Source organism: Cetorhinus maximus, chromosome 14 (assembly GCF_964194155.1).
Source record: "Cetorhinus maximus chromosome 14, sCetMax3.hap1.1, whole genome shotgun sequence".
Lineage (NCBI taxonomy): Eukaryota > Metazoa > Chordata > Chondrichthyes > Lamniformes > Cetorhinidae > Cetorhinus > Cetorhinus maximus.
The window spans coordinates 13,828,012-13,847,951 of NC_135892.1; the positions used below are offsets into that span (position 1 = coordinate 13,828,012).

Below are 19,940 nucleotides of genomic sequence, written 5' to 3' on the forward strand. Positions count from 1 at the left end.
GAACTCACAGTGAGAGGGTCCAAGCTGTGAGGCATTTGAGGGTTTAAATTTATTTTCTGTCAGTAATGCACAGAGAGGATCCATCGCAGGCAGCATGAGCCCTGGCAGCCACTTCACGGACACCGAGGTCTCCTTTAACGCTGCCCCTGCTACAATGGCAGCCGCCTCCCTCTCACCGAAGTCCCCTCCAATGGCGACACTGCCTCTCCCGTTGATGGTCTGGCATTACCCGCACTGCCAAGGCGGCCGGCGCAGGCAGGCCGCGCTGATTGGACCTCCCGAGGCAGGAACATGACCCGTCGTTCCCTGATTGGACGGGGCTCCTGGAGGCAGCCGGGCAGATTGTGCATAACGTTCCACCACGTCCGCTTCCCCCGGTTTCACTGACCAGAATTCGCCCCCCACATCAGGATCGACAGGCTAGTGACAAAATTCATTCCTATAACCCCTAGGGCAGGATTATTTCACTGAGCGGGCGGGCAGGCGCCTGGTCCACTCGAGCGTAAAATGACGTTGGGCGAGCGCCCGGAATGTCATCGTTCACTCGCACGATATTTCGGTTGGCGGGCACGCGCTAGAGTTGGCAGCACGCCCGCCGACAATGAACAGACCTATTAAGGCTATTAAAGTCCCAATTAAAAGTTATTTTTCGCTGCCTGTCCAATCTTACGGTCGGCGGGCACGCGCTGGAGTCGGCGCTTGGTGGGCGGGTGAAAAGGTCAAATGGCCTTTGCTCTTTTTAGGAAACCTCATCCACGGGCGGGATGAGGCTTCTAACAGCAAATAAAAATAAAATAAAAATGTAAACATTTCATTGATAACATGTCCCTGCTCATCTGGCAGAGTCACATGAGGGGACGTGTTTTTTTTAACAAATTCAAATTGTTTATTTTTAATTCTTAAAATCTTCATCTCTCTGAGGCAGCTCTGTGCCTCAGGGAGCTTTTCCAGCGCGCACATGCACGAGCACGCCCTCTCGCCCTCCAGCGTGAAATCGCGGTCCAGGCCCCAATCGCAGGCGGCAGGCGGCTTCCCACCCGCCTGCCTGGCGAGAGCAAGATTCTGCCCCCAGTTACAGCCTCTCCAGTCCAGGGGAAACAGAGTCTCAGCACCTAACCCGTCAGGCCCTCTAAGAATTGTATACATGTCATTGAGATAAAATGAAATGTGTTCCCACCGATAAGGTGCAATTAGAATTCTAGGATTATACATAATGGGGTTTATTTTCTGCCAATCTCTCCTGGTTGTGCACTTTTGTTAAATCTAGTAATACAATGGCAAATATCGTATGGTGAATATTGCACAGTGAATACTACACGGTGAATACTGCATAGCACATACTGCATAGTGAATATGGCACGGTGAATACCGGATGGTGAATACTGCACAGTGAATACTGCATGGTGAATTCTGCACGCTGAATAATGCATGATGAATTTTGCAATGTGGATAATGCATTGTGAATATTGCATGGTGAATAATGCATTGTGAATAATGCATTGTGAATATTGCGTGGTGAATAATGCATTGTGAATATTGCATGGTGAATATTGCGTGGTGAATAATGCATTGTGAATATTGCTTGGTGAATACAAGGCATTGGTAAGACCGCACCTGGAGTACTGTGCACAGTTTTGGTCCCCTTACTTGAGGAAGGATGTAGTTGCATTGGAGGCGGTTCAGAGGAGGTTCACTAGATTGATTCCAGAGATACAGGGCTTGTTTTATGAGGAGAGATTGAGCAATTTAGGCCTATACGCGCTAGGGTTTAGAAGGATGAGAGGAGATCTAACTGCAGTATATAAGATGCTAAAAGGGATAGACAAAGTAGATGTGGAGCAGATGTTTCCCCTTGTGGGGTATTCTAGAACGAGAAGCCATAGTTTTAAGCTAAGGGGTGGTAGATTTAAATCAGAGATGAGGAGGAATTACTTTTCTCAAAGGGTCATGAATCTGTGGAATTCACTACCTCAGAGTGCAGTGGATGCCGGGACACTGGATAAATTTAAGGAGGAGATAGACAGATTTTTAATTAGTAATGGATTGAAAGGTTATGGGGAGAAGGCGGGAAATTGGAGTTGAGGCCGAAATGAGATCAGCCATGATCATATTGAATGGTGGGACAGGCTCGAGGGGCTGAATTGCCTACTCCTGTTCCTAGTTCTTATGTTCTAATGTAATTTTGCAGGTGAATAATGCGTGGTGAATAATGCGTGGTGAATATTGCATGGCAAATTTTGCATGGCAATAATGCATTGTGAATTTTTCCATGGTGAATACTGCACGATGAATACTGCACGGTGAATACTGCACGGTGAATTTTTGCACGGTGAATTTTTGCACGGTGAATTTTGCATGGTGAATTTTGCATGGTGAATTTTGCATGGTGAATACTGCATGGCGAATATTGCATGGTGAATATTGTGTGGTGAATTTTGCATGGTTCCACTCCTACTGGAAGATTCGGGAGTGTTAGGAATCCAATGTCCAATTCTCTGATCTCCATCCCCATTGATTGTTGCTCCATGTGGGGAGCAGCCCCCTGTGAAAATTACAGGGTTTCTGAAATATTTTTACTTTGATGTTCATCTGAAGAAAGCAACTTAATTCCCTGGAGAAAAGTTTTTACATGTTCAGCAATTTGGCTATATTTCAAAATGGCACTTTACTGCTACTTTTATGTCAACATACTGGGCCTTTTATTGATCACCCTAAAGCTAATGCTTTTCTGTTTGCTGTTGTATCTTACAGATTCACTTAAACCAGTCTGATGCCATTAAGGGAGTAATAGATGGTAAATATTGGGGTGTAATAGGCTTTGCAGCAAACTTCTCACAAGATTTCCTTTCAAGGTAAACTGAAATTTATAAAGGTTGGTTTATTTTGAGAAACTTAACTGTAAGGCCAGTTTTAATTCATTCATGGGGTGATAGCATCGCTGGCAAGGCCAGTACTTATTGCCCATCCCTAATTGCCCCTTGAGAGGTTAGTGGTGGGCCGTCTTCTTGAAAACAGCTGAGTACTTCCCTAGGCCATTTCAGGGGGCAGTTAAGAGTCACCCATGTTGCTGTGGGTCTGGAGTCACATGTAGGCCAGACCGGGTAAGGATGACAGATTTCCTTCCCTAAAGGACATTCGTGAACCTGATGGGTTTTTACGACAATCCAGTAATTCCATGGTCACCATCACTGAGGCTAGATTTTTATTCTGTTACAAATATGAAGTTTGTAAGATCGTTAAGGCTTTGGGGCTGTCTCTTTAATTTATGGTAAAATGGAGGAATGAAGGGGGGGTCATGTGACCTGCTCTGAATTCTGCCCGACAACGGGCTTGGGTGGCCTGGTTGTTAAAGGTTAAAAGGGGGGCGGGGCCCAGGTTGTCTTACTGGGAAACAGATGAGAGATATTCACACCTGAAAACAATGACCAGGGCTGCTGTGCTGATGGTGGTTAGACTGCCAGTCTCCATGTCACAAGGAGGTGTAAGGAATATCAAGTTTTGTAAATGGTTATAATTAAAACTGTCTATTTAATGCCAAGATAGAATGAAGTTAAAGGTTTAAAAGTTAGTTAATCAGCATTTCTACCCACATTCAAGACCCATGTGATTCACATTGCAATAGAGAGGGGCTTTGAGATGGGGAACAGGCCATAGAAAGCCATTGTATTGTCTTACAGGGTTTTCTTAAGATATCCCTGAACCTCACAGACAGGTCTTCTTCTTCTTATCGTGTCCACGGACAGTCTATACATGGCCCAGCCAGAACTGGACACATTTTTGCACCTTGTTGTTGAATTCGGCAAGATCTGCAACAGTGCAGGGTTCCTCCTGCGATAGGCATTGCAGGAGATGTTGCATAGTCTGTGGCTCAGTTCCACATTCACAAGTTGTCGGGCTGGTTGTATATCCCCATTTGCTTAGTGACACCTTTGAACTGCCTACACCAGTCCTAAGTCTGTTAAGGCACTTCCAGGTTGCCCAGTTGCAATTAGCTCCTGGGGGCCAAGGTAGAAGCATTCACATCGCAGCCCTGTTTCAACCAATTCTACCACCACCACGCACAGCAAGTGGTGCATACAGACAGGTTAGTCTGCAAGATCTGAGAGAGAGAGAGAGAGCGAGCAGATAGATAGAGGCAGCCAATCTTTTTTTGTTCATCAGGCTGAATGTGGGTGGGAACTCGCGCTTGGATTGAAGAGACCAAGTTCTTGAAGGTTTAAACGAGGCTGAAAGATTTGCCTAACTTTGGCTAGAGAGAGGAATCTTCGGGGTAACCCTTGCTGTGGAAGTCAGTTCTGGAATTACAAGGTATCTGGCTGGAAAAGGAAAAAAGGAAGCAAACGACCATAAGCTGTGAGTAGTTTTGGACTGATTCCTGGAGAATGAAGAGTCACTTAAGAGTCAGAGTAAAGTATATCTGTGGCGCTGAATGGCCTCCTTCTGTGCTGTAACCATTCTGTCATTCTGTCAGCGGGATTTTTGGTCACTTTTAAAAGTTGAGTGGGGGATCTTCTCTGTTGCTTGGAGTATAATTTGCCCACTGAATAGTGTTTAAACACTAATGTTGCTTTTAGTTTGTTTGTTATAGTAGGAGTCTTAAAACTTGAAGCCTTGAGTGATATTGTCAGTCAGTCGCCGGAATTCAGATATATTTCTTAAAGTTATCAATTTTTACAGGGACTGTAACAATTCCGGATGCACCTCATCAACCACATTGCTGCAGTGGGATTTGAATCCGTGGGCAGAATTTTGCCCTCGCCGGGCGGGTGCGTTGGGCAGGCCCAGGAGCGGTTGCAAAGCCGACTGCTGCCCACGATCGGACCCCGACATGGGTTTCACACTGGCTGACCAATTAACAGCCAGCATGAAACACGCGCAGCAACGCTCAGCACTGCTGGGGTGGCGGGGGCGGGAGGAGAGCGAGCGCGGAAGTGTGTGCTGGTGCACGTATTAAAACTTAAAAAAGAATTGAAAAACGTTAATAATGTGTCCCCCCCCACCGTGTGACTCAGTCACATGAGCAGGGACACGTTAGGAATCAGTTTGAAAATTTTTACATTTTTTTTATTACTCACTGGATGAAACCTCATCCCATCCGTGGATGAGGTTTCGCAAAAATCCAAAGGCCGCTTGGCCTTTTCGCCTGCCCGCCAGCCGTAAGGTTGGACAGGCAGCGAAAAGTTTAATTTAGTTAGAACTTTAGTGGCCTTAATAGGCCTGTTAATTGTCGGCGGGCGTGCTGCCCATTCCCGCCTGCGCCCGCCGACTGAAATATCAGCCTAGTGCGTGATGACATCGGGACGCTCGTCTGACATCATCGCACGTAATTTTATGCTCATTCGGGTCGGGCACGCTTCCACCCGACAAGCGCAATATTCTGCCCCATATCTCCAGATCATTAAGTCCTGATCTCGGCACTACTAGCCCACTAACATAACCACCGTGCTACCATTCCTGATAACTGGCCTCGTGATTTAAAGGGCTACTGGAAGTATATACGTACACACACACATACATACACACACACGTACACACACGCGTACACACACACATGCGTACACACACTTTATGTACACACACACATACGTACACACACACATACGTACACACACACATACGTACACACACATACATACACACACACATACGTACACACGCACATACGTATACATACGTACACACACACACATACGTACACATACATACGTACATAGGAATTAGGAACAGAAGTAGGCCACTCAGCCCCTCGAGCCTGCTCCACCATTCAATAAGGTCATGGCTGACCTGATTGTAACCTCAACTCCACATCAAACACCGTTTCTGTCTTGGTCTTTCTGTAGTAATATGTGTCTCTGGTTTCCTTTTAGGACATATGAGAAGATAGTGAAGCAAAGCGTAGTTGATGGGGGTTCAATCCATGTCTGGCTCGATATGACGAGTAAGTTTGTTAAAACTTTCCCACTGCGGCAAAGGAGAATGTTTGACTGGCTAGAAACGTAAAGTTTATTTATCCTTTATTTCTCAACCTCCATACACAAATGGAAGAGCCATTGTCCAGCTGGAGGGAAATCCTCAAGAATTGGAAGCTTGCTGCTGTTTCCCAGTCTGTGGATTATACAAGACTTTGTTTTGACAACGTTTTGCAGTTCTGCTGTTGGCTTGCACGGGGGTCGGTTAGCTCAGCTGGTTAGAGTGTGATGTGAAATGATGTTGACAGTGTGGGTTCAAGCCCTGTACTGGCTGTGTTAGTCCCTGGAGCGCTGTCCATCAAGCTTTATACAGCACAGCTACACGGTCTGAACACTGGGCAGTTTTCAAATGTGCCATGCGTCATTTTTATTTACACCATTAAAATGACCTTACCTGGACAATTCGGCTAGGTGCTGCATGGCACTGGACTTGTTACTTGCTTCACCACATGTGCGCCTGTATATTCCTGTGCCTTCAGTATTCCACTGAGCACTGGCCCTGGTTAACACACAAACAGATGTGGAGCTTATCTGTTACCTTTCCTCCGCTAAACGTTCCCCCCAGATCTGAGATGTTTCCGAAAACAAGATGTGACTCTATGATTGCAGTAATCTCACAATGGACACAGTCAGACTGGTACAACTCATACCTGTCCCAGACTCAGCAATAGTCAGGGAAAGATATCAACACTGTTGTAAGTTATTGGTGATGAGGGATCATTTAGTATTTCTTAAAAGTACAATAGAACAGGCTGTGTTTAGTCTCTCGTTTGTCTTCTGGAGACAGTTTGAGATGATTCATACCAGCATTCATGAAATCAACCAGGGCTCCTGCTGGTCCTTCTCCTCCCATTCCCAAGTGGTGATTCAGTGTCACAGCCTGACCTCAGGTAAATGTTGCAAATATCCAGTTCTCTCACCGCGATGACTGATGTGTTCATCATAGAGTTTTACCCATCCTTAATTGCCCTTGAGGAGGCTATGGTGAGCCGCCTTCTTGACTGAGTGATTTGCTAGACCATTTCAGAGGACAGTTAAGGGTTCACCACATTGCTCTGGGTCTGGAGTCACATGTGGGCCAGACCAGATAAGGACGGCAGATTTCCTTCCCTAAAGGTCATTATAGAAATAACCAAATCACCTAAGTCCAGGCTGCATCATCATAAATCATGTGATACTCGACACAAGTGGTGTTATTTTTCCTTTTGGATTTTAAAGTATAAAATACTTTTATTCACTGAGCCCTGGTGACGTTGATGGAAAACAAGAAAGACTTGAATTTATATAGCGCCACTCATAACTTCAGGAAGACTCAGTGTGTTACAGCCAGTGAAGTACTTTTGAAGTGTTGTCACTGTTATAATGTAGGGAAAGTACAGGAGAAGTGAAGTGTTAGTGTGTCTGAGCATAACAACAATAAGAGCAGCTACTTGTGTTTATACAGCACCTTCAATGTTGGAATGTATCCCAAGACCTTGTGACAAAATTTGATACTGAGTCACATAAGGAAATATTAGGACAGGTGAGGTAGGTTTTAAGAAGTGTTTACAATGCGAAGAAGGAAGTAGAGAGGTGGAGAGGTTTAGGGGGGGGAATTACAGACCTGAGGGCTTAGGCAGCTGAAGGCACGGCCGCCAACGATGGAGCGATGAAAATCAGGGACCTCCGAGCATTGTGACCTCCCCCTGTCCCACAAACCTCAGATATCTACACTTCTCCAATTCCGGCCTCTTGAGCATCCCTAATTTTAATTGCTCAACCATTGATGGCCGCGCCTTCAGCTGCCTGGGGCCCTAAGCTCTGGAATTCTCCCCCTAAACCTCTCTGCCTCTCTCCCTCTCTCTCCTCCTTTAAATCTATCTCTCTGACCAAGCTTTTTGTCATCTTATACGGCTTGTGTCAAGTTTTATTGTTCCTGTCACGTGCCTCGATGTTTTAGTATGTTAAAGGCATTAGAGAAATGCAAGTTTGAAAAAGATTTTATTTGATTAAAAGATGAAATGTGTAATATTTATTTATAGGAACATAGGAGCAGGAACAGGCTATTCAGCCCATTGAGCCCGCTCCGTCATTCAATATGATCATGGCTGATCATCCAATTCAATGCCTTTCCCCCCTACACTGTCCAGGATACAGGGCCAACATATTCCAGTAAAGATAAAGGGCGGGACCAACAAATCCAGGGAATCCTGGATGCCGAGGGATGTACAGGATTGGATAAAGGGAAAAATGGAAGCTTATGGCAGATACCGAGGGCTCAAAACAGTGAAAGCCCTAGAGGAGTATAGAATGTGTTGGGGGAAACTTAAAAAGGAAATTAGGAGAGCAAAAAGGGGGCATGAAAATACATTGGCAGGTAAAATAAAGGAAAATCCAAAGTTATTTTACAAGTACATTAAGAGCAAGAGGATAACTAGGGGAAGAGTAGGCCCATTAAGGACCATATTGGTAATTTGTGTGTGGAGCCAGAATACATAGGTAGGGTTCTAAATGAATACTTTGTGTCGGTGTTCACAAGTGAGAGGGACGACGTGGGTATGGAAATCAGGCAGAAGGACTGTGATATAATTAAAGAAATTAGCATAGAAAGGGAGGGGGTTCTAAGTGGTCTGGCAGGCTTAAAAGTAGATAAATCTCCAAGCCCAGATGAAATGTATCCCAGGCTGTTGAGTGAGACAAGGGAGGAGATAGCAGGGGCTCTGGCAATAATTTTCAATACCTCTCTGGCCACAGGAGAGGTGCCAGAGGACTGGAGGACAGCCAATGTGGTACTGTTATTCAAGAAGGGAGGAAGGGATAAACCAGGGAACTACAGGCCAGTCAGTCTAATCTCAGTGGTAGGGAAACTATTGGAAGCAACTCTGAGGGACAGAATTAATCTACATTTGGAGAAGCAGGGATTAATCAAGGACAGTCAGCATGGTTTTGTTAAGGGGAGGTCATGTCTGATCAATTTGATTGAATTTTTCAAAGAGGTGACCAGGTGTGTAGATGAGGGAAATGCATTTGACGTAGCCTACTTGGACTTCAGCAAGGCTTTTGATAAGGTCCCGCATGGGAGACTGATAACGAAGGTAAGAGCCCATGGGATCCAAGGCAATTTGGCAAATTGGATCCAGAATTGGCTGAGTGGCAGGAAGCAAAGGTTGATGGTCAAGGGGTGTTTTTGCGACTGGATGCCTGTATCCAGTGGGGTTCCACAGGGACCGGTGCTGGGTCCCTTGCTGTTTGTGGTATATATAAACGATTTAGACTTGAATGTAGGAGAGTTGATCAGTAAGTTCGTGGATGACACAAAAATTGTTGGGGTGGTAAATAGTGAGGAGGATAGCCTTAGATTGCAGGAGGATATAGACGGGCTGGTCAGATGGGCTGATCAGTGGCAAATGGAATTTTAACCGGGACAAGTGTGAGGTGATGCACTTGGGCAGGACAAACAAGGCACGGGAATACACGATGAATAGTAGGACCCTGGGAAGTACCGAGGATCAGAGGGACCTTGGTGTGCATGTCCACCAGTCCCTTAAGATAGTGGGACAGGTAGATAAGGTGGTTAAGAAGGCATATGGGATACTTGGCTTTATTAGCCGAGGCATAGAATATAAGAGCAGGGAGGTTATGCTGGAACTGTATAAAACACTGGTTAGGCCACAGCTAGAGTATTGCGTGCAGTTCTGGAATCCGCATTATAGGAAGGATGTGATTACACTAGAGAGAGTGCAGAGGAGATTTACCAGGATGTTCCCTGGGCTGGAGAGTTTTAGTTATGAGGAGAGATTGGATAGACTGGGGTTATTTTCACTGGAACAGAGGAGATTGAGGGGGGACATGATTGAGGTGTATAAAATTATATGGGGCATAGATAGGGTAGACAGGAAGGAACTTTTCCCCTTGGTGGAGGGATCAATAACCAGGGGGCATAGATTTAAGGTAAGGGGCGGGAGGTTCAGAGGGAATGTGAGGAAGAATTTTTTCACCCAGATGGTGTTGGGAATCTGGAACTCACTGCCTGAAAGGGAGGTAGAGGCAGAAACCCTCATAACATTGAATAAGTATTTGGATGTGCACTTGCGATGCCATGGCATACAAGGCTATGAGCCTAGTGCTGAAAAATGGAATTAGAATAGTTAGGTACTTGTTTGACCGGCGCAGACACGATGGGCCGAAGGGCCTTTTTCTGTGCAGTAGACCTCTGTGACTCTATGACTCTGCGACTCTGTTATGGTTTCTTGTTGATGAAATGGAATTGATATGTTGATGTTTTAAATTACTTTTAGACCCAGAAATTTCAATCACCATCCAACTCAAGCTACAAGAAGCATTCGAGGTATTTTTAGAGGAAACGTCAGTGGAAGCTTTCAGATCTTTCACCGTCTAACTTGACCACATTTTGCACACTCTAAATCCCCTGTCTGAATCTTTCATCACAGGGTTTTGTTAAGGATGTCCTGGGAACGTTTGCATACTTAGCTTCTGTTCCAATAAAGGTAAATAAAAGAATTTGTCAATCAGAAAACTTCCTTTACTTAATTAAGCCCAAAGTGAGTGTGTCACAGACAGCGGCCACAAAAAAAAACTATTCATGCCCAGCATTTAGAATTGATCCAATTATTTGATGCTACTCAGGTTCCTGCAGTGTGAATTTCATATTTTTATTAATGCCTTCAGTTTTTGTGTTATCCTTTAAATGGATTTTCAAATCCATTGATTTGAAATGGATTTGTAAGTTGGGAGTGGGAATCCGGTGAGTGAATCAATATGATCTGCTTGAAATTCTCATACAAACTCAAAATCACACAGAGACAGAGAGAAGAGAGAGAGATAGAGTTTGATGCTGGTCAGTTCTAGTTGGTAGTTTGGTCACTTGATGTTTGATGGTCAGTTTCCTATTGGTCACCAGTCACTGTCCATTGTCTCACTGTGATTGTCGATCACCCTGACACTGGCCACTCACCAGGCCTGCTGTGACCTTCAAAACTCCAAATCCTCACCTTTCATCTCTAGCATTAAAAGTAACATCACTTTCTCCCACAGCCCTCTCCCGAGGGCAGGAGGCTGGGCCCCGAGGGCAGGAGGCTGGGCCCCGAGGGCAGGAGGCTGGGCCCCGAGGGCAGGAGGCTGGGCCCCGAGGGCAGGAGGCTGGGCCCCGAGGGCAGGAGGCTGGGCCCCGAGGGCAGGAGGCTGTCCCCGAGGGCAGGAGGCTGAACCCCGAGGGCAGGAGGCTGACCCCGAGGGCAGGAGGCTGAACCCCGAGGGCAGGAGGCTGAACCCCGAGGGCAGGAGGCTGAACCCCGAGGGCAGGAGGCTGAACGCCGAGGGCAGGAGGCTGGGCCCCGAGGGCGGGAGGCTGAACCCCGAGGGCGGGAGGCTGGGCCCCGAGGGCAGGAGGCTGGGCCCCGAGGGCAGGAGGCTGGGCCCCGAGGGCAGGAGGCTGGGCCCCGAGGGCAGGAGGCTGGGCCCCGAGGGCAGGAGGCTGGGCCCCGAGGGCAGGAGGCTGGGCCCCGAGGGCAGGAGGCTGAACCCCGAGGGCAGGAGGCTGAGGCTGAACCTCGAGGGCAGGAGGCTGGGCCCCGAGGGCAGGAGGCTGAGGCTGAACCTCGAGGGCAGGAGGCTGGGCCCCGAGGGCAGGAGGCTGAGGCTGAACCTCGAGGGCAGGAGGCTGGGCCCCGAGGGCAGGAGGCTGGGCCCCGAGGGCAGGAGGCTGAGGCTGAACCTCGAGGGCAGGAGGCTGGGCCCCGAGGGCAGGAGGCTGAGGCTGAACCTCGAGGGCAGGAGGCTGGGCCCCGAGGGCAGGAGGCTGAGGCTGAACCTCGAGGGCAGGAGGCTGGGCCCCGAGGGCAGGAGGCTGAGGCTGGCCCCGAGGTCAGGGGGCTGGCCCCGCTCCCTCTCCCATGCCATTGTGAGCTGATGGATGGAAAATATTTCACCATAAGACCATAAGACATAGGAGCAGAAATTAGGCCATTCGGCCCATCGAGTCTGCTCCGCCATTCAATCATGGCTGATAAGTTTCTCAACCCCATTCTCCCGCCTTCTCCCCATAACCTTTGATCCCCTTACCAATCAAGAACCGATCTATCTCGGTCTTAAACCAGTTCAACTGATAGGTACAACTTCCATTTGCAACCTTAGAAGGTTCCAGCAATAAAACAATTGTCTACCTTAAATTTTGCTCCGACAGCCGTTTGTGTCTGAGGCTGAACTGGGACTGTTGACAGTTATAAATCTTATATAAGGCACCATGACTCAGCCTGACCCTGCTCTCCACATTGATTTATTTCCTAACATGGACCATCGGTTCATACTCAGTCCTTCCTGATGGTTTGGTCTCAGCCCAGGGTCACTTTACTGCTGCCTCAGCTAACATCAGCAAACTGCACTGGGCGTGAGCAGAAGCTGAGACCCTCTGTTATTCTGTGACTTAACACTGCCACCTACCCACCACACCATGAGGGGAGCTACACTTTAAAGTATTACCACGTTCAGATATCTTAGAGAGAGAGTAAACTCACCGTGAAAGTAATCCTTTATATAATATGTCCTCCTTACCAGCATTTTAAAGTTTTGACGTGTGATAGTATTCTTGCTGTAGATGGAAAGTTTTTCTGAAGTCAGTAGAATATGTTCATTATTTGGGGAATTTTGACATTACATTTGATGCTAAGAGTTCAGTATGAGGTTCTGAGGTGATGTATGGTTACAAATAATTATGCTGCTAATAACAGCATTGTTTTGTTGTAGATTGAAGAGCCAATTCATGGGGATAAACATCTCAATTTTACAACATTCATTACCCCTGGGATAATTCTAAGGTGAAGTGTAAAATCAATGCTATCAATATAGTACAGCTTACAATTACATTGTTATCAATCAATACAGCTTACAGTTATAATATTATCAATACAGTACAGCTTACAGTTATAATATCAATCAATACAGCTTACAGTTATATTATCAATCAATACAGCTTACAGGTATAATATTATCAATGCAGTATAGCTTACAGTTATATTATCAATCAATACAGCTTACAGTTATATTATCAATACAGTATAGCTTAGTTATAATATCAATCAATATAGCTTACAGTTATATTATCAATCAATATAGATTACAGTTATATTATCAATCAATACAGTTTACAGTTATAATATTATCAATCAATACAGCTTACAGTTATAATATTATCAATCAATACAGTTTACAGGTATAATATTATCAATGCAATATAGTTTACAGTTATAATATTATCAATCAATACAGCTTACAGTTATAATATTATCAATCAATACAGCTTACAGTTATAACATTAACAATCAATACAGATTACAGTTATAATATTATCAATGCAGTATAGTTTACAGTTATATTATCAATCAATACAGATTACAGGTATAATATTATCAATACAATATAGCTTACAGTTATAATATTAACAATCAATACAGTTTACAGTTATAATATCAATCAATACAGATTACAGGTATAATATTATCAATACAATATAGCTTACAGTTATAATATTAACAATCAATACAGATTACAGGTATAATATTATCAATCAATACAGCTTACAGTTATAATATTATCAATCAATACAGCTTACAGTTATAATATTAACAATCAATACAGATTACAGTTATAATATTATCAGTGCAGTATAGCTTACAGTTATATTATCAATCAATACAGCTTACAGTTATAATATTAACAATCAATACAGATTACAGTTATAATATTATCAATGCAGTATAGCTTACAGTTATATTATCAATCAATACAGATTACAGGTATAATATTATCAATACAATATAGCTTACAGTTATAATATTAACAATCAATACAGATTACAGGTATAATATCAATACAGTACAGCTTACAGTTATATTATCAATACAGTATAGCTTAGTTATAATATCAATCAATACAGTTTACAGTTATAATATTATCAATCAATACAGCTTACAGTTACATTGTTGTCAAATAACAATATTTTCTACGATTCAATATTATTTAACATTCTGAATGGTAATCAACAATAATAAACCCATTGCAAATCCAACAATAAAATAACATCATAATTTCATTGACCTAATACCTGATTGTATCTGTTAAAGTTGTAAATGTTTTACACAAGTGCAGGGATTTTGTTTTAGAAAGCAATAGGAAAATCATTCTCTGTTATGCATCTTGGAATTCTGATTTTTGATTTTTTTAAAAATGTTCTAATTTCTGGCTGCAATAGAAATAGAGCTAAGTCTTTGTGTAGGTGCTACTTTCACTCTCTCCAGATGATACTGGAGTATCGCTTGATACTGATACCCCCCCCCACCACCCCGTGATGCTCCTCTCACTGATACCCCCCACCCCATGATGCCTTGGCAAGGACACAAGATCAAATCCCAAGCCTCTTGCTTTGTATGCCCACCTCTACATTGGCCAGTGTGTTTAAATGGAGCCATCGGAGTGACATTGTTGTATTTTTCTCACTAGCTGCTGTACAGAACACATTCAAAACACCATCAGAATGTCATTATAACAAAGTACTTACTTTAAATCTTCACAGCATCGCTTTCTTCCTGGCAGTTGGTTTGACTGCCCTCTCCTTTGTAATAGAACGGAGAGAAGGTTTACTGGACAGAAGCTGGGTAGCAGGTTTGTGCAACATGATTATTGTGACTAATTAAACTATAACCTCTTAAGCAAACAAAAACCATTCATTGCAAGTCCTCAAATTACATTGTGGTTTAGATTAAAATCACAGGCTGTTAAAATCTGACTGTAATATTCTCTGACAAGATCATGTATTGTTCACAGAGGAACCATATTGAGCACCTTGTGGGTAACACTTCAGGTGTGATTCTGAAGAACATACATTGGACTGGCCGTGTTGACATGTCATGCCACATACTAGTTATTGAATAAACATTGTGCTGCTGGATGAGTAGTTTGAGGGTAACACAGTGCAGGAATCTGCACGTTGACAAAACTCTCCCGTCAAGCAGTTGGGTGTTGGAGACATCACAATGAACTACTCTCAATGAGAAAATATCAGAAATGTATCCACTTTTGCAAACTGGGCAATAAATTGGCCCTACAGTGAAGATGTGTAAGTTACAATACTATATCTGCCAAACTCAATCAGAATCAACTGCCCCCTGGCTGCAGCTTGTGTCCACAGATTCCCATTATCCTTGAAACAATCTGATTTACAGTTCAGCATGTTCTTGAAGATACCACCCTCTCTTATCAATCATTTCTGTGGATTTTCATGGTACTGATTAACTCCCTCAACTTCAGCAGGAATTTGAGTATGTATTCCTGACATATAGAAACAAACAATATAGTTATCATTTTTAAAGGAAGTTATGTAGGTAAATAAGGTGTTTGTGCTGTAGGATTTGAGAACATGAGGATAACTCATAAAGTGCAGGTTTGAGATGTTAACTGGACATTCATCGTTATGTGTGTATCTAATGAAGTAAAATTTTAAGTCATATTCCAGGTAGGATATTATTTGAAAGAAACTTGGACTAACTCTGTTTTTGTGAGTAAATATTTTTGTGTACATCTTTATTCATTGTTTTTATTCAGGTGTTAGTTCCCTGGAGGTAATATTAGCTCATGTCTTCTCCCACCTGCTGACTATGATTATTCAGACAACATTGTTACTCATCTTTACATTCCTCGTTTTCAAGGTCAGTTCTGTACTTTCCTACGGAAATTTCCAATGGGAACTTATTGAAGAGTCTGCCCACAATCTGTGAAACCTGCAGCTTGGCTGCGTATTATTGACATAAATGCTATGGTCAGGCAGTTAAATACAAGCCTGTCACTAACTCATGTTTATTGAAGGGTAGAGATGTCTGAACAATGTTCGGAATCATTACCACTTGAGTTTTTAAATGGGGGATGGGACCGTTTCCAGAACCCGGCTCCAATGGTTTCTGAGGCCCGTCCACTTGTGAGGTCTTACCGGAGGCAGCCAATTAACAGGCCACCTCTAGGACTGCTATCCGATAGGCCTCTCTGCAGCCCGGTGGGGGGGGGTGAAAGCTGCTGATGTAGGAGAGAGAGAACGAGGGCACCTCAAGATGGAAGCGCACTCTGAAGATTTCAACAAAAAAGTACAAACCGGTATGGCCACCGCTGTCAGGTGGTCATTGTGGAGGGGGAGCTCCTCTACAGGACAGCCTCTGGCTGGAGCTGTGACCCTCTGGCAGACCTGGCTCTGAGGAGGGGGGTATGTGGGGTATTAAAGGAGGCCTTGCTGCACACCCCCCCCAACCCCCACCCCCGGCCAGTGAGATATCTGACAGGCTTCAGCCTCAGTGGGGGGTTGGGGGGCCCCAGTCTGCCATCAGGAAGATCCTGACAAATATATGCATTAGAACCATCGAACACAAGTAGGGGCTGACAGTCCTGCTCCACTGCCAGCTACTAGTGAGCAGGAAGAATCGAGGTGAACAGCCTTTAGAATTTTAACCTCTCTGTCTGGAGAGCAACGTTTGTTTGTTATCTCCTCCTGGACGGCTAAGATTGGGATTTTAAGTGCGAGGAATCCTGGGCTTGAATCCTCCTCCTCCTCCTGCTGTGTGCTTCCTTGAATTCTGATATTTGTTTTTAACTTTGGTCAATGTGAATCGACAGGTTCTGCTAAACCGGCTTACTCACTAAGAATACCTTGTTGAATGTTGCAAACTTTGGAAAGAGATATTATTCCACGAACAACGCTAAAGCTGCACAGCTCTAAAGGGCTAGTTTTTATTTCCAAATTACCACCAAATAATGTTTGAACTTGTCAGATTTTGGAATAAGTGGTTCTTCTGAGCCATGTTGCTCTGTTCAGTCAGCCCTTGATCGAAGTTCGACAGTGCGATGTAGGCCTATTTAATGAACAAATTTCCAACTGAAGATCAGAGCAGCTGCTCACACAATAACACCACAATTTATACCGAATACTGTTTCACATCAATACCTATTCTTAGATAAAATTTAATCCCAAAAAAAGGGAATTGAAATAAGTTTTTTTTTTATTTGATCATGGGATGTGGGCTTCGCTGGCTGGGCCGGCATTTATTGCCCATCCCTAGTTGCCCTTGAGAAGGCGGTGGTGAGCTGCCTTCCTGAACTGCTGCAGTCCATGTGGTGTAGGTACACCCACAGTGCTGCTAGGGAGGGAGTTCCAGGATTTTGACCCAGCGACAGTGAAGGAATAGTGATGTATTTCCAAGTCAGGATGGTAAGTGACTTGGAGGGGAACTTCCAGGTGGTGGTGTTCCCATGTGTCTGCTGCCCTTGCCCTACTTGCTGGGTAGTTTGCGGGTTTGGAAGGTGCTGTCGAAGGAGTCTTGGTGAGCTGCTGCAGTGCATCTTGTAGATGGTACACACTGCTACTACCGTGCGTCAGTGGTGGAGGGAGTGAATGTTTACAGTGTATATGAACTTACTGGTTCTCTCTGTTTTGGAAGGGATGTGCAAGTAGAAAATACATTGAACAATTGATTGCCTTGAACTAATCATTTTTATCCATGCTTTCTGCCATAGATTCCCAATGAAGGGAACTTGTTCCTGATAGTAATTCTTATCGTAATGCAAGGCATCACTGGAATGTCCCTGGGCCTCGTTATCTCAGCTGCATTTGATGATGAGCAGTCAGCAGTCCAGGTTGCATTGGGTATCTTCTATCCAGACATTGTTCTGAGTGGTAAGTGAGTTTTAACAGAACATCATCTTGCATTTATATAGCACCCTTAATGCAATAAACATCCCAAGGTGCTTCATAGGAGTGATTATAAAAACAAAATTTGACACTGAGCAACACAAAGTGATGTTAGGGCAGATTTAGTTTGGTCAAAGGGGTAGGTTTTAAAGAGTATTTTAAATGAGGAAAGCGAGGTGGAGAGGTTTAGATAGGGAATTCCGGAGCTGGGGCCCAGGCAGCTGAAGGCACACCAATAGTGCAGCGATTAAAATGGGTTTGCTGAAAAGGCCAGAAGTAGAGGAATGCAGATATCTCAGAGGGTGGCAGAGATTACAGAGATAGGGAGGGGTGAGGCTATGGAGAGCTTTGAAAATAACAATGCAAATTTTAAAATTGAGAATTGAGATCAATAACCACAGGGTTGATAGGGGAAAGATTAGGATTAGGGTTGATAGGGGAAGGGTACTTGGTGCAATTTAGGACATGGGATAACATCAGAAAATAGAATCAAATAATATTCAGCTCAGGAACTTAATTCTAATTTATGTGGAAAATAAAATTCTATCAAATAACTAAGAAATGCATGGGGATGGCTGTAGGTTAACACTTTCTGTTATCCAGAATTGCTTTTCTTTCAGAATCCCACTTCCAATAAAGTTTTGGATCTACTTTTAACTCAGCACATTACGACTGTCTTCCCTGAGATGCCCTAACCTTCATTTGTCCTCATCAGCTTGTCATCACCTTCTGTCCAAAGTGAGGCAGTTCCTGATAGTCTCCACTACTTCCTGCTCTGCATCTGGTGTCCTTATATATTTCCCATTTCGCTTTCCTGTTGTGTAACTCCTAACAATCTAAATAATCTTCTCAGCAACAACAGTGCCTTATCATTTCCCGGAAGTCTTTTCCTACGGAATTCCAGTAAACTGTTAACAGTTGGATTGACAGTTTAATAAAAGCAGGCGGTGACGTTCCTGAACTTCACCCTCTTGAAGTATTTATTCAATTGCACTTTGAAAGTTACTATTGCATCTGCTCCCACCGCCCCTTTCAGGTAGGGCGGTTCCAGATCACAACAACTCATTCTGTAAGAAAATGTTTTGCTCGTGTTCATCTTATTCTTACCAGAGACGCAACTGAGTGGCGGCTGAATCATGTTCCAAATTCACCTCCCTTTGTTTCAGGAATCATCTGGCCCATTGAAAGTACCCCTTACGCCCTGAGGTGTTTTAGCTTAATCTTGCCACAGACGTATGCAGCTGAAGCACTCCGGGGTATACTTTACCGAGGTAAGAAAGCAGATTTAATCACTTCAGAACACACACACACTCCATTCATTTGAAAAAGTGAGTCTTCTAAAAACTAATTTATAAACCTGAAAACTAATTTCAAAGTTAAAAGGTAAAAACGTTAATTTTGAGCCATGATCAGGTAGAATTTTCTGAATATTTTGTGTATGTTCTTTTTTTTATATTACAAGGTAACATCTCCAGTCCGGAATGCTTGGGACCAAGTCATTTCCGGATTTTGGAATTTTCTGGATTATAGAGTTATGTTCGAACGTGTAACCACAAGAGTGTGAATCGGAAAACACTGTTGACGTAAACATTTACCTGAAGCATAAAACAGTGGGAAAACATGACAAGGCCATCATAAAACTTATCCAAAATCTGTATCTTCCATTTTTTCTGCTCCCAAAGCACTGTACTAAAATCATCCCAGGGGTTATTGGGTCTGCTCGGAACATTTCCAGACAACTGGTGTTTTTGGAACTATAGATTTCTGGACTGAAGAAGTTACAGTTTATATTCTAAGATTGGGTGCTTCCTTAAATGTTCACAGTGCAAATCAGATTTCAAATGATGTTGCTTTGATAAATGTAGTGCAAGGTATACAGGAGGTAAAACTATTTTCTGTAGGCAGACTCGTATTGGTGGTTCTGGGTTAGGGCTCAGCAAGTCAAAATCTGCCGAAGGAATTATTCTGGGCTTCTAATGGCTGCTCCGCTAATATAAATATATATTGATGGAACAGCCCATGGTGTATTTCACTCTTCTCGCTCATTGCAATAAAAGAAATCAATTCAGAAGAGTGATACAATCCTGGTATAGCACCTTTCCCATTCTCAGGATGTCCCGAAATGTTGTAATGTAGGAAATGCGGCAGTCAATTTTCACACAGCAAAGATCCTACATGCAGCAATGACCAGATAATGATCTGTTTCAGCAGCTGATTATTCCTCTTGTCTGGTTCAGATCTGAGAATTG

General features: G+C 43.8%; 1 protein-coding gene across 2 annotated transcripts in view; it reads left to right on the top strand.

Annotated features, from left to right (window-relative positions):
- The window catches only part of abch1 (ATP-binding cassette, sub-family H, member 1), an 84,645-nt gene that overhangs the window by 55,808 nt on the left and 8,897 nt on the right, over positions 1 to 19,940 (top strand). For both annotated transcript variants that reach the window (XM_078556522.1, XM_078556523.1), the window contains exons 11-19: positions 2,752 to 2,852; positions 5,868 to 5,938; positions 10,247 to 10,296; positions 10,400 to 10,456; positions 12,711 to 12,781; positions 14,536 to 14,624; positions 15,564 to 15,667; positions 17,517 to 17,676; positions 18,858 to 18,962. In XM_078556522.1, the coding sequence (XP_078412648.1) occupies positions 2,752 to 2,852; positions 5,868 to 5,938; positions 10,247 to 10,296; positions 10,400 to 10,456; positions 12,711 to 12,781; positions 14,536 to 14,624; positions 15,564 to 15,667; positions 17,517 to 17,676; positions 18,858 to 18,962 (808 nt within the window). The remainder of the gene's footprint in view (positions 1 to 2,751; positions 2,853 to 5,867; positions 5,939 to 10,246; positions 10,297 to 10,399; positions 10,457 to 12,710; positions 12,782 to 14,535; positions 14,625 to 15,563; positions 15,668 to 17,516; positions 17,677 to 18,857; positions 18,963 to 19,940) is intronic.